We start from the raw sequence: 14,316 nt of genomic DNA on the forward strand, positions 1-14,316 counted from the left end.
TTCTTAAATATTAAGGGTATTAAACATTCTTTCATTTTTAAATAATTTCTTTTTATTTTACTGCAATGATAATATAAAAGGCATTTACTAATTTTTCATACAACTGTACTATTATATTTGGGGGTCCTTGGCATGAAATAATAATGAAAAGCTGCCCATTCTTGTGGTGCAGGATCTCTGCACGTGAGAGCGTTGTTGAACTTCACTACCCAGAAGACAATGCGCTCAGAGCGTCATTGTGCGTCAGCTCCAGTTTCCCAGCCAGCAACCACACAGAAGAAAGAGGAGGCGCACAACCTTACCGATAGAATAGTTCAGGGATCTTTATTTTTTAACGATTATTGTTGTTTAAATTGACATATACACTACGCGCCTGGGCCAGTCTACCGGCACTCTTTACCCCCGCTCTGGCACACACGAAACCCGATATGAGCGGCAGCGGGCGGCCCAGGACTAGCTCGTTTGCTGAGCCTCCGGGGGTCCCTGGAGCCGCTGCAGCCGCCGCCGGATCAGCCGTCGCCGGTGGAAGCTCTTCAGGAAAGACGGGGGGCGCGCAGGCCTCAGCCGGGAGCTCGTCTGGTTTCGGAAACCTAAAGCTGGGCAGTGAGTATCATTCATTGACATCACACGACGATCACAATAAATGTGATGATGGTAGACTAATAAAAGCCGAAGTGCTAGTCAGTGTAGCATGATGTTCATTTATTTGTTTGATTATGTTGTAATGATCGCGTTAACCTACTTTAGGCGGCTAACTGGCTAAGCTAACGTGAGCTTGTTTTTGTAGACGGATCAAGGGCTTTGATTGCGCTAACTATATTAGCTCGACAATCCTTCATCAGAACAAGGGCTAAACACATATGTTATGGTCGATATAAGTGCATCATATTTTTGGCCCATTTCAGAGCTGTTTTAAAATATGAATTGTGGTCTGTTGGATGTTTAGACGTCGTTGTGTTCTTCAAGATGTGCTCGCTTGGCAACAAAGCTCAGTTAGCAGAACATCTAACAGATTGTATCTTCAATTATGCTTTTAATTTAAATATTTTTTTTTATCCTATGCCACCCTGGATGCATTTAATCGCATCATAACTGTCCTTAACATTATTTCTGACCGTGAAATTATGTAAGTTAAGCATAGAGAGAACTAAAGTGGTGTTTGCTTGTGCATGTAATTAAAAGGAAAATATCAGAATCAATATTTACAACATATTATGAATGTAATGTTTAACGACTCCCTAATCACAATCTAATAGATCATTACTAAGCTTTGAATTTAAACACACTGTCCTCCTATGAAGGAAAATTACGATTTGTAAATTTGTGTTTGGGCTACTGTGAAAGCTAGTGTTTTCCCTGGAGGCATAAACCTCTTCATTTGGTGCTCTATAAATGATTCCCAGTGACTGCAGTGCTGGCAGCAGCGTTCATCTGCACTGGTGCTGACTGCTGGATTTCCATGGGAAGTGGTGATGGGTGTTATTACTAGGAATGAGGGGAGAACAACTGGGTGGATGGATGTCCGACTGTAACCCATGGCCCTCTGAGAAACCTTGAACCAGTTGTTACAACACACAACAGCCATTGCTGTTTTTGTCTACATGTTTTCTTCAGCCTAATATCCATTTTTTAATTGGCCTGCTGACATTTTGCACTCACAACCTGATACATTTTAGCCACATTTTTATCAGGAGAAAAGCAGTTGAGTTTCCTTTTACATGCATATTCCTTTATATATGTGTAATATATATATTATTAGATTTTTATTTGCAAATAGATGAGGTGTATATACACAGTTCTGCTGAAATCAATGGCAAAAGCATCCTTCAGTGCAGCTTTTTTCACTGAAAGCCACTAAGTAGCATAAACATGACCGCTGACTGAACACAAGACAGTTTCGTTGAACGGCCTAAATCTCTCTCTCTCTGACACACACATCATGGGAGGTAACTAGCCAGTATTTTGATGACAAGCTTTGGTTCTGACATTTCAGAATCATGACAGTACAGGTTCTATGTGATGATTTTGTGAGTGCATTATTCAGTCACATGACTGGTTTAGCAATTTATTCTGTGAATGTTTCCCTCATAGTTAATGCGCTCGTCTATCTGAATAAAAATTTATCCACTATCCACCTAAAATGTAAAAGTGTATTTTGGTGTTTCCATATAGCTTTTTTAAATGCAACATCCAAAAATGTTTATTAAATCTCGTTTATGTGATGGCCATATTAACTGGCCACTAACTCATGGTATCCCGTATCCCACTTGAAGTGGTGTTATTCTGATGGAAAAAAACCCTCAATAGCAGCAACTCGTCTCCATCATGCATGACAACAGCTGTCTGCTCTGCTTTGATCCAGCAAATAATAATTTTGCCTTGTAATGAAACAAAGCATTTGTTTTGGTAAATCTGTCATTCCTTTTCTAAATCTAAACTGACAGGAATTGACGGACAAAACATCACCCTATGGCTTTGTTTGTCTCCAGGCATCCCCATTATCCAGGTCTGCTCTTGTCCACAGGTGGAAATGTGGTCAGATTTTAGCTTTCTCATCCTCCACCCGTGTTCAAACAGACTTAAGGGTGTTTCTGCTATTTCTAGTGATAAGCTCTGCTCGTTGTTCTGTTGCGTTTGGACACGCTTCTTAACATGGGTGTTGGATTACTATTAACACCTGTCAGACAGAGTGGCAAAAAGGCATAGCCTGCTGGATAAGAGAGTGCCGGTGAGTTTAAAAAGATCTACCTGTTGTAGTTCTAACACTGGTTAGCTGTTTGTTTGACACAGCCTCAATATTTTCATGTGTTTAATGGCCTCTCAGGCATGCCTGAGTAGTTTCAAGGAATAGTTCACCATTTACCCACCTTCGTGTCAATCCATACATGACTTTCTTACATGGAACACGAGAAATCGAGGAATGTGCTGATCACCATTTCCTATGCAATTATAATAAATGGGCACTGGTCATTTCAGGCTTCAAAAAGCATGTGAAGCACAATAACCGAATCATAAATGTTACATGCGACTTGTCTTTTCAAATCACCTACTGATTATAAGTATTACTAATGTTTTTCTAAGTTGAAATTACATGGTAGCTTCATAATTAATACTGTCAGACATTTTACTGTGATTTTACCATGATGAGCTTGTCTACCACAAATCCTGCCGCGTATAATGACTGCACGGACATCACACAATTCTCATAGAACACAAATTACATTTTACACTCACATTTATTGTGCCAAGTAAAATTTTCCATTTTCTGGTAGTCTTAGTCAAAATGCTGCGTTATCGTCCCAGAGAAATTACATTATTTTCCAAGCGGAGTAGTGAATAATGCCAAAAAATGACATGAATGCTACATTTTTGTTCATATAGGCCTGGTTTCACAGACATGGCTTAGATTAAGCCAGGATTATACCATAAGTTGCCGACCCCTGATAAAGCATTTAATTCAGGTTGTACATGCTAACACAGGCTTGCATGGTGTCAATCTTCATTGTGATTCTATTGATCTATGACAGTCAGATGTTTCAGTCAGTGACCATTTGTTTTGTTTTTTTAAACTCCTTTTGTTGTGTCTTTAGGGGATAGTGGGAAAGTGACAACGGTAGTAGCCACACCAGGGCAGGGTCCCGACCGTCCTCAGGAGGTTTCGTACACAGACATCAAGGTGATCGGGAATGGTTCGTTTGGAGTGGTGTACCAGGCTCGACTCATCGACAGCCAGGAGATGGTGGCCATAAAGAAGGTGCTTCAGGATAAGCGGTTTAAGGTAAGTATGAGAAAAATGCATATGTGCAAACTAATGTCAGTATCATAATAAAAACACCCTGAAATATATCAAATCTGCATGCACACAAGGCAGAATGCTGCTTTCCAAGTCCAAAATGAAAGGTTTTTACTTTTAATTCTACATGCCTTTTAAATCGGGCTCCTACAAGCACGTTGTAATTATTTTGACAAGTTGCGATTTGAACTGTGATATAAACGTTCAATATCTCGTGTTGCTTTTGCTTAGATTTCAAAGCTAAAAGAACAAAAAGGCTTAAGATCGCATCGAAACACCCCTTTTCATGTTCAGCAGCTTGTTCATAAAATGCAAAGTAGCAAGCAATGCCTTATGACTCTAAAGTAAGTTGTTTTGTTCAGGCTCTGCTGCCTTGAGGAAGTGTTGCTCTTTACATTTTCAGAAGACCTGAACCTCTTTCAAATAGACCCCAAAGTGAACCAAAAAAATAAATAAATGTTTTCTTCCCTTCAACGTTGTACGTGGGCTTAAAGTCTGAGCTTAACTTTTTTTAAAATCCTCTTTAGTTGTAATAGGGTATGAGTCCACATTGTTTCTCCACTTAAATATTAAGTAATAATTACAATTATTAAATTATGTAATTATTCAATATTAGAGTTGTATTAAGATATACAACTTGATTTTCTGCATCTTTTACATTTTGTATAGTAATTTGTAAGTTATTCAAATGTGAGCCAGGAGTACTTGCCGTTCACAACGCTTGTAAAGCTTTAAATGGCAATCTCTCATCTCAGACCTGAGACGCATGTTAATATCAAATGTAAATGGAACCACTCTGAGTGTGAAAACACTGAATCATGAGTGTGTGTGGTATCTTACAGCCAGAATAGGGCTGCACATTCAGAGCAAGACATTTTCACAGATGAATTCATTATAAGATAGATGTTTGATTTTCATTGCGTGCTTTTACCATTCTTCACACGTCATTTTTTTCTCTACAGAACCGTGAGCTACAGATAATGAGGAAGTTGGACCACTGTAATATTGTCAGGCTACGCTACTTCTTCTACTCCAGTGGAGAAAAGGTAGATTTTTCCATCCAACCAATTTTTTTTTCTTCAAGTTTTTATATCCCATCAATATTATTTTTTCATATTGAATATGTTTGAAGAATATTATTTTTCTTTACCAAACTAATCTGCATTCTCTTCTCCCTCTCTCTCTCCTCAGAAAGATGAAGTGTATCTAAATCTGGTGCTTGATTTTGTACCAGAAACCGTGTACAGGGTGGCACGCCATTTCAACAAGTCCAAGACCACCATCCCCATTATCTATGTCAAAGTAAGTCTCTGTGTTATCATGACTGCTGCTACTGTGCCCATTCATATGTACATGGACAGTAAACAATAACATCTTTCTCTTCTTCTCTCTTTCCTCCCCCACAATTTTTCTATTTTTCTCTTTCTATCTCAGGTGTATATGTATCAGTTATTTCGCAGTCTGGCGTATATTCATTCCCAAGGCGTCTGCCATAGAGACATCAAGCCACAGAATCTCCTGGTGGACCCAGACACAGCCGTACTTAAACTGTGTGACTTTGGCAGGTGTGTGTCCTGACACTTCTCTGTTTGACATGTATTTGCAGTGCACCCATGTATAAGATATATACTAGTCTTTAGGCCCCAACATACTCCAGACGAAGTTCTTTTTTTTGCTCTTTGCTTAGGGGCAAAAATGTTTGAAATACCTGAGCTGGGGTAGCCTATACTGTTGGCGAACATCCCAATGCCGCCCATGCTGCTGGGAGCAGCGTTTGGCACTCCAGTCAAATCACATCACGTTAATAGCACTTTATTCAATAAATTGCTTTAAAACAAGCAGCTTAATGGTATTAAAGGGTTAGTTCACCCAAAAATGAAAATTCTGTCAGTAATTACTCACCCTCATGTTGTTCCAACCCCGTAAAACTTTCGTTCATCTTCGGAACACAAATTAAGATATTTTTGATTAAATCTGAGAGCTCTTTCACTTCTCCATAGGCTTCTATGTAATTGAAACGTGCCGGCCCGGAAAGTTAGTTTAAAATAGTCCAAGTGACTACAGTGGCTCAACCATAAGTTTATCAAGCGACGAGAATACTTTTTGTGCGCAAAATTTATTCAACTATTCATTTTCTTCTGTGTGGGCCTCTGAGTGAGTTCACGTAGTGTAACAGCGCAGCACTTCTGGGCTGTACGTCAGAACGTAGGCTCACTATTGGCCGACGCTGGTCATGTGTGTGATTCTGGCCAATAGTGAGCCTACATTCTGACGTACAACCCAGAAGCGCTGCGCTGTTACACTTCATAAACTCACTCAGAGGCCCACATAGAAGAAAATTAATAGTTGAATAAAGTCGTTCTTTATTTATTTTTGCGCACAAAAAGTATTCTCGTCGCTTGATAAACTTATGATTGAGCCACTGTAGTCACTTGGACTATTTTAAACATTCTTTACTAACTTTCTGGGCCGGCAAGTTTCAATTACAGAGAAGCCTATGGAGGAGTGAGCCAGCTCTCAGATTTCATCAAAAATATCTTAATTTGTGTTCCGAAGATGAACGAAAGTCTTACAGGGTTGGAACAACACGAGGGTGAGTAATTACTGACAGAATTTTCATTTTTGGGTGAACACTTTTTTTCTTTTTCTTTTTTTTATCTTTAAAGGGTTTGTGTTACTTTCAGTTAGAATTACAGCTCTTCAGTGTGTTTTTATTTTTTATTTTTTAACTTGCATCTGACCTTAATGGACTGAAAAGAAGTAATGAACCTGAGAAGAATTCTGGAGACCTAAAGCACACCTAATTATGGAATCGCCACAGGCCAGTGATAGTTCGAAGGTGTTTACCAGCCAGAAAGTTTGCTTTGGCAAGCTGTTTTGAACATTTTGAAGAATATCAGGCCACCCAAAAGTCACAAGTTTGTTGTTTGATTATGCTTTAAATGTATTAGAGCCTTTACACTATGATGGGTCTCGTAACAGATGGGTTTGCTTGTGTGCCAAACTTGTGTGTATTTGTGTCCTGGATTGGGGATCTCACAAATAGATTTAGGGTGCTTTCAATTAAGTGTGAAAGCAATTTGGACTTGGGTGCTGCTTTGTTCAGGAAGTAAAGTGACATGCGCTTGCATTTTAGCCAATGACGACATCTTTAGTTCAACAAAACACATGTAAGGGATGACAGGGGTGGGGATTTGCCTTGGATGTGAGCGTGCATTGTAATCGCGCATAGTGAATGCAAGCAGAGCGGCAAATGAATGGCTTCCAATCAGCGGTTTCCTTTAAAGTGTTCGTTAGCAATAGCATAAAGCCGCCTTCATGTGACGCTCATACAGTAAATCCAAGTGCCGTACACTCTGCTTTTGCATAATAGCACTAAATGAATGAAAAAATAGTGATGTCAATCGATTCGAGAAAAAATAACTATCGCACATTTTTCTGTAATTGTGATTTTGTATTGTAATAATTTCACATTGAATGTCCAAATTTATGTAGAAACAACAGAAAGACAGACGGTTAATTTTAAATGTTTAACGGCATCTTTTTACTAAGTACTATGGATGAAAGCCAGTAATAAAGACAGACTGCAGCAGGTAGATGAGGCTGCTGTCACTTTAAGACCTGATCATGTAGATGACGTGGATCTGACATGCATCCACAACTTTTTACATCCATTTAAGACTTTTTAACCAATTTAAGACATCATTTTGGGTTTTTATCCATTCAAGTGCAAAAGATAACTCAGCGTGGTACTGTCTAGCTGTCTGAAGCGACTTTCTGTGCTTGTGTCTGTTGTGTGTCAGAGACGCTTTACAGGCAGCACGCCAGTTCTGAATTGAGTTCTCTTTTGCATCTTATTGCCCTTGAATTGTTTAAAAGCACTTGAATAAATGATAGCATGACCATTTAATGTAACGCAGCCAAAGAATGCCAGAAAAAAAAAAAAACAGATGCTCTGTTAATCGCGTTAAATATTTAAGTGTTGAACTGATGAATAAATAATAAACTCAATCAATTCATTCGTTTTGACAGCCCTATACAAAACACAATGTATTGACCTGCGTCCTGTTTTCCATCATGCGGCTTGCTCGTTTGTGATGGCGTAAGATGAACGCAAATGCACCAGGGTTTGATAGAATCAGGTTGAGGGGAGCACCAGGAACGATCGCGCTCGAAGTGTGCCTGCCCAGTGTGAAAGCCCCTTAGAATCAGAGATCTTTGATGTGATTGATTCTCAATGCAGCTTTATTTTTTAGCAATGGTGTAGGGTTCACAATTTTTGTACACCTTCATATGCTGCCCACTACATCAGTTTTACATGCGTGTCTCGTTGATAACGTTTATAATCCCCCATCGTGTTATCTCCACAGTGCAAAGCAGTTAGTTCGTGGGGAGCCCAATGTGTCATACATCTGTTCGCGGTATTACCGCGCTCCTGAGCTAATATTCGGAGCCACGGATTACACATCCAACATTGATATCTGGTCAGCCGGCTGTGTATTAGCAGAGCTGCTTTTGGGACAGCCCATATTCCCCGGTGACAGTGGAGTGGACCAGCTAGTGGAGATCATCAAGGTGAGAGGAAAATCGCCATTGTTTTGTGTTTTATGAGTAAGCATAGACGCACATTATAATTTTCTCTCTGTCCACCCTCTGCAGGTTTTGGGGACCCCGACAAGAGAACAGATCCGAGAGATGAACCCCAACTACACAGAGTTCAAATTCCCACAGATCAAAGCACACCCTTGGACAAAGGTAAAGCACCTGTTGCTACACTAGCCATGAAGGTTCTCAGTTAGCTCACGGAAAGAAACATTTAGGTCTTTACTGAAGGTTAAATTGGTGATGCACCAAAATCAGAAACCCTCATTTATATGAAAACTGAAAAAAAAAAGTGTTTTTTTTATTAATGTATTAATCAAATTTCAATACTTTAAATGAAAACAGTCTTCTATGTTAACCATTTAAAAATTGCACCTAAGTTTTTATATCAACTTCTTAATGATATCATTTTTTACTCAGATTAATTTGAAATATTAACAAATTAAACGGCTGTAATAAGTTTTCATGACAGATTTATTTAAAAATATCTTAAATAACAACAGTTGTAAATGTTTCTCTCAACATATGTTCATTCATGTTTATTTGTGTTGTAGCTAGTAGTAAAGTGGAAGAGAACTTCACAAGCTCTGCAGCTTTAACTGAGGTGGCTGCAGCAATCTTTTAAGACACATTCAAAAGCGTCAAACTACATTGTTTGAATTTCATTTTAAAATTGATAGAATTTCAAAGCTCAGACTTAATGATGTTTCAAAAGTATATCAGAGGTAAAAAAAAAAAAGAAAAGCTTATGGCGATTGTTGGATGGCAGGTGCACTTTAAATAATGTTTAGTGAAGTTTTGTTCACGCCGCAGCTGAAAACGGCATAGCCTAAAAGATCTTTGTTCATCAAAATGAAGATCATCAAAATTGAGAAATTGGTATCGTCAACCCAGCCCTAGCATCCACACAGCTGGTGTAGCTTATGTGCACGAAATAGACACTGACTAATTTGCCATCACTGTTCCGGCCAATAGTTTTGGCCCTCCAAAACTGTATAGAAAAGATATTTTCGGTTGCTGAAATGTTGGTGCATCATTAGGTTAATATAGATGCTGCTATAGATGCAAGTCTTTAACTTCTAAACTGGTTAGATGTGACATTTCCCTGTGAATCTGTGCGTTTGTGTTAGGTGTTTAAGCCGAGGACCCCTCCTGAAGCCATCTCATTGTGCTCTCGTCTGTTGGAGTACACGCCGGTGACGCGGCTCTCACCGCTGGAGGCCTGTGCACATGCCTTCTTTGACGAGCTGCGCCAGCCCAATGCACGTCTGCCTAATGGCCGAGAACTTCCCCAACTCTTCAACTTCAGCCCTGTGGGTGAGTTGAACTGAGACAACTGCCACTTCTGTTCAGATTCAGCCTTGTCGGATTAATCGGATGCTCATGCTCTCTCTTTCTTTATCTCTACCTTGTCTTGTGGTTTAGTACATAAAGGCGTTGCTTATATCTAGTGAGCTGATTTTCTCAAATGCCTGTGTGTTGTCACCGGTCTACAATAGTATTTTACCTAGAATCTAATGTTGTGAGTGACTGATCTGAAATGTTCTTTGTAGACAACAATACAGAAAGCACTCAATACCATCCTACATTATTATGAATAGAATTCTAATAAGCTACAATGAATAAAATCGCCACATGCAACAAAAAATGAAAACTATTTTGTTCCAAATTAATTCTGCCACTATTGATGATCCTAATTGTCTTTCTTTAAAAAAAATACTTACTGTATACTTGTCTATGCTAAAGTGTATTTTTTTTAACATTAGAATACCATTTATCACTGTAAAGCTCTGCTGTTTTGTTGTGAACATGTCTTTAACTTTAACTACACATTGTCAAACGAACAACCAGGCAGTAATTAGACTGATTTAAGTCTAATGAACCTTAAAGTAAACACAGCAAAAAGCAGTGGTTCTCAGTTTTTTTTTAAAAGAACTATCCTTGTATAATTAATTAGCTTGATTAAAACCTGAGCATAAGAACCAGTTCATTTGTCATTAATTTTTGATTTGGGCATCACAGCTTGCACTGTTCATTATTGTACTGCAACAGAAATGATCCTTAATTGCAGAGCAAAGATCTGATTAAATGATGTCTGATTACTGCATATAGACTCATAAAGCATTCTTGATCAATATTAAGCAGCACAACTGCTGTCAACATTGATAATAAGAAAAGTTTCTTGAGCACCAAATCACATTAGAATGATTTCTGAAGAATCATGTGACACTGAAGACTTTAGTAATGGCTGCTGAAAATTCAGTTTTGCTGAAATATTTTACCATGTTACTGTTTTTACTGTATCAAATAAATTCAGTTTTGGTGAGCATGAGACTTTAACATTAAACATTAACTTTAAATAGGGTTGAAACGGATAATCTCTACACACAGCCTCAAGCACCCGAAGCGCGCGCAGAGAGATAGAGAGATAGAGAGGCGCGTTTCAGAACACTGAATTGATTCTCTTTCTCGTTTCCTTGCCCTTGAACGGACACATCAACACAAAATTAAGTCTAAATGCCCGTCTTGGCAAGTATTCTCTCGTTTGTCATAAGTGAACAGTTGAGAAAGAAACGGATGTTGTTGTTTTTTTGCTGATCGAAAAATGATCGTGGCTCAAAAACTGTAAATGATCTGAACAGTGAATTTTGTGATCCGTTCCACCACTAACTTTAAACATTAACCCCTGGTTTCACAGACAAGACTTAAGCCTAGTCCCAGACTAAAATGCATATCTTAAAATATCAGTGCCTTTGTTTCGTCTCAAGATGCACACCAGTAATGTTTCTTTTCAAAGGCACATTTATAAAAGCTACTTAAATGCCCTAATTGAACTAAGGTCTAATCCTGGCTTAATCTAAGCCCTGTTTGTGAAACCGGCCTATAACTTCTTACTGACCCCAAACTTTTGAATAGCAGTGTATATAATATAATATAATTTATATATATATGTATATGTATATGTATATGTATATATATATATATATGTATACGTATATGTTTAACTTAAACATAAAATTCGTTCACTTCAGGTATAATTCACTACAATAATGGCTTTTGAGATCACCCTTGACTGTTGACAAATCAGTGTCCCTTTTTAGGGCTCAGCAGTGTGTTTGTTAAAAGGCAGCAAACTATAAAGTGGCCACTCACTGAGCTGAAGTGCACACTCAGTGTATTTATACAACTAGTGCCTATAGGAACAATGTACTGAACACTCCTACTCCAAAAGAAAGCCTGATATGATTTGATGAATCTTCTCCCACTGCAATAGATCCTCAAAATGAATCCACAAAAGTGAGCTTGAGCTAAAATGACAGTGCCCTCTATATTGAGTGGTGTAATTTTAGGACCTAGACTATTTTTTGGTCTGGAGCTCTGACAGTAGTGAGTGGAATGGTACATTTTGTCATTCAAACAATTTTCATTGAACTTGTCACAACACATGCCTCAAATTTTGTCCTTTAGGAATCTTTAGGAGGGTAACCATAATTTTGCTTCTTGCAATTTGAGACTGCTCTCACATCCAGTGACGCAAGTACAAAGCTATCTATATTGATGGCTAACATCTGTCTCTCCCTGCAGAGCTGTCTATCCAACCACAGTTGAACTCCAATCTCATTCCTCCCCACGCTCGCTCGCAGACGACACCTGCCTCGCACGGTACTGACCACACATACATGCCTCATGTCTTTGATTTACTCTTCCTGTCAGTCTGTATGGATTTGAAAATGCACGTCCTGAAGTGTTTGAACTCTGTTTGTCTTTCTGCAGAGGGCGGTTCAGACGGTCCAGCCCAGTCTGGTCCAGCACCGGGACCCCTGAGCAACAACACCTAATTGTTCCCTCAGCATTACTTAGACATCATCACCCCTCTCTCCTCATCCCTTCTCTCTCATTCCTCTCTCTTTCCCAGCAGCAGCTCCAAACAGTCTCTCTTGCACGCTCTCACAAACACACGATCACTCACTCTCGTCACCTTGTGTTATGTGTAATCATGTTCTCCCATGATTGTAGAAGTGTGATGCCCAGATGAATAGCGTCGATCATCACAGGAGGTCGATTTAAATTCAGTGTGATTATCAACCCATGATTGAGTTGATTGTCATATTTAGGTTTGAACACTGGGAAGGGCCAGTTAGGGCATGTCTGCCCCCTAGTGGCAGGAAGAGCACCGCACAGTTACTGCTCTCTGCCTGAGATGCCATCCATTTGACATTTTAATGAATGATATATGATATCAAGCTCCTTTAAATTTGTTTTTTTGCTCTTAAAATGATCAATTTTAGCTTTCTTTTGGAGTTCTTGGACAAAAGCAAGGACTGCAATGTGTTTTATAAAGCAGCGAGCATGAGATGTCAGTGTTGTGTGTGTCCAGATGTGTGATGTTTCTTCGCCGAGACGAAAATGAGCAAAGAGTGTCTTAATATGTGCGTATGTCAATTTTAAGTAATCATTGCACACTTGTTTTAATTTTTTTTTAAGGAGATTATTTAGCGGAGCAGCTGAGACGGGGTTATCTGGGTTTTTGTTTTGTCAGTTTCAGTATAAAAACGTGCTCATTTCGTTAGTTCTTTGTGCATGTGCATGCACACACACGTATAACGCATAGGTCAATCCCATCAATAGCTGTGTTAGCCGTTCTGTTTGAATACAGAATTTGCATTATGGAGTCTACACCTGTGTGTGAGTGTTTCTATACATTGGTGTGCCCATTAAATGTGGATTTAGTGGATATTCATCCAAATTACACATGATACATGAGCCCACACGCACACCATGGACACTTAGCAAATGAGACTTTGAAACAGAGCTGTTTGTCTTTCCCTTCCTCCCTCCATTCTCTCTCCTCCTCTCTCATTGCTAATATGTAAATGCCATGTACCTTTTATTTTGTTATTTTTGTTATTGTTATTCTATTGTCCTTGTAATTAGATTTTTCTCCTAGTGGAGCAGTGCTGGTATGAACAGAAACCAGCCTTTTTCGGTCTCTCTCTCTCTCTCTCCCCCTCCCTTCCTCCTTCCTTCTATCCCTTCATCATACAACTGTATATAACATTTCATCCAGCCTCTCTCTGCGTCCAGGGAGGAAGACGAAACTGAACAAAATTTTGTTTTTACCTGATATCTCTTTCTCTTACTCTCTCTCCTTTCCCACCCCCCTGCCTGCCTGCCCTTCCCCCTCCTCATCAGTGTTAATTCTGATCCTTTTATTTATTGTATTGCTGTCTTGATTCTGTTTTTAACAATCTGATGGGGGAGGGGTTTTGTGTGTGATGTCAATTGATGTAACGTTCATATCTCAAACTCTGGAATATTGTCTGATGGAATGTTCTGGAAAGGGCAGGGACACACTACCACCACACACCGGCTGCTCGGCCCATCAGTGAAAATATGAACGGTTAAAGGGAGAGAGAGGGAGAGATAAACAATGTTTTTGTTTGTTGGTATAAATAATAAACTCATTAATAAAGTTATAAAATGTCTCTGTGGGTTAAATTGTTTATTTATTCATGGATCATCCAATCGTTTTAATACAATTTTGAAAATTAAAGGCCTTGAATATTTTTAATACCGTAGAAATATTTATATATTTATATATATTTAATATAATTGTTACCTTCATTAAACTGTAATCACCATTCCTACTATGCTACCGTTCAAAAGTGAAAGTTTTAGAGAAATATTCTCAGCAAGGATACATTTGATCAAAAGTGGCTGTAAAGATAATGTTTTATAATGTGACAAGATATTTCTATTTCAAATAAATGCTGTTCATTTGAACTTTCTATTCTATTCATCAAAGAAAATATGGTTTACAGAAAAATATTAAGCAGCACAACTGTTTTCAACATTAATAACAATAGACAATGTTACATGAGCAGCAAATCAGTATATTAGAATGATTTCTGAAGGATCAT

The 14,316-nt window shown here is 38.7% G+C and overlaps 1 protein-coding gene across 1 annotated transcript; it reads left to right on the forward strand.

Moving 5' to 3' along the window:
- The first annotated feature begins 240 nt into the window (after nucleotides 1–240).
- gsk3ab (glycogen synthase kinase 3 alpha b) lies at nucleotides 241–13,881 on the forward strand. Its single transcript, XM_084088898.1, has 10 exons — nucleotides 241–603; nucleotides 3,591–3,778; nucleotides 4,756–4,839; nucleotides 4,985–5,095; nucleotides 5,228–5,358; nucleotides 8,164–8,368; nucleotides 8,453–8,548; nucleotides 9,526–9,712; nucleotides 11,981–12,058; nucleotides 12,170–13,881. Exons 1-10 carry the CDS (start codon nucleotides 429–431, stop codon nucleotides 12,232–12,234), a joined length of 1,320 nt encoding a protein of 439 aa, XP_083945024.1. The 5' UTR covers nucleotides 241–428; the 3' UTR covers nucleotides 12,235–13,881.
- Nucleotides 13,882–14,316: the final 435 nt, after the last annotated feature.

Source organism: Abramis brama, assembly GCF_963993115.1.
Source record: "Abramis brama genome assembly, chromosome: 17".
Lineage (NCBI taxonomy): Eukaryota > Metazoa > Chordata > Actinopteri > Cypriniformes > Leuciscidae > Abramis > Abramis brama.

Bases quoted from the DNA above. Each gene is read 5' to 3' on its own strand.
- gsk3ab (XM_084088898.1), top strand. From the start codon at position 429: ATGAGCGGCAGCGGGCGGCCCAGGACTAGCTCGTTTGCTGAGCCTCCG. The intron at 3,779-4,755 runs GTAAGTATGAGA...TTTTCTCTACAG, and splicing joins TTCAGGATAAGCGGTTTAAG to AACCGTGAGCTACAGATAAT. The intron at 8,369-8,452 runs GTGAGAGGAAAA...CACCCTCTGCAG, and splicing joins AGCTAGTGGAGATCATCAAG to GTTTTGGGGACCCCGACAAG.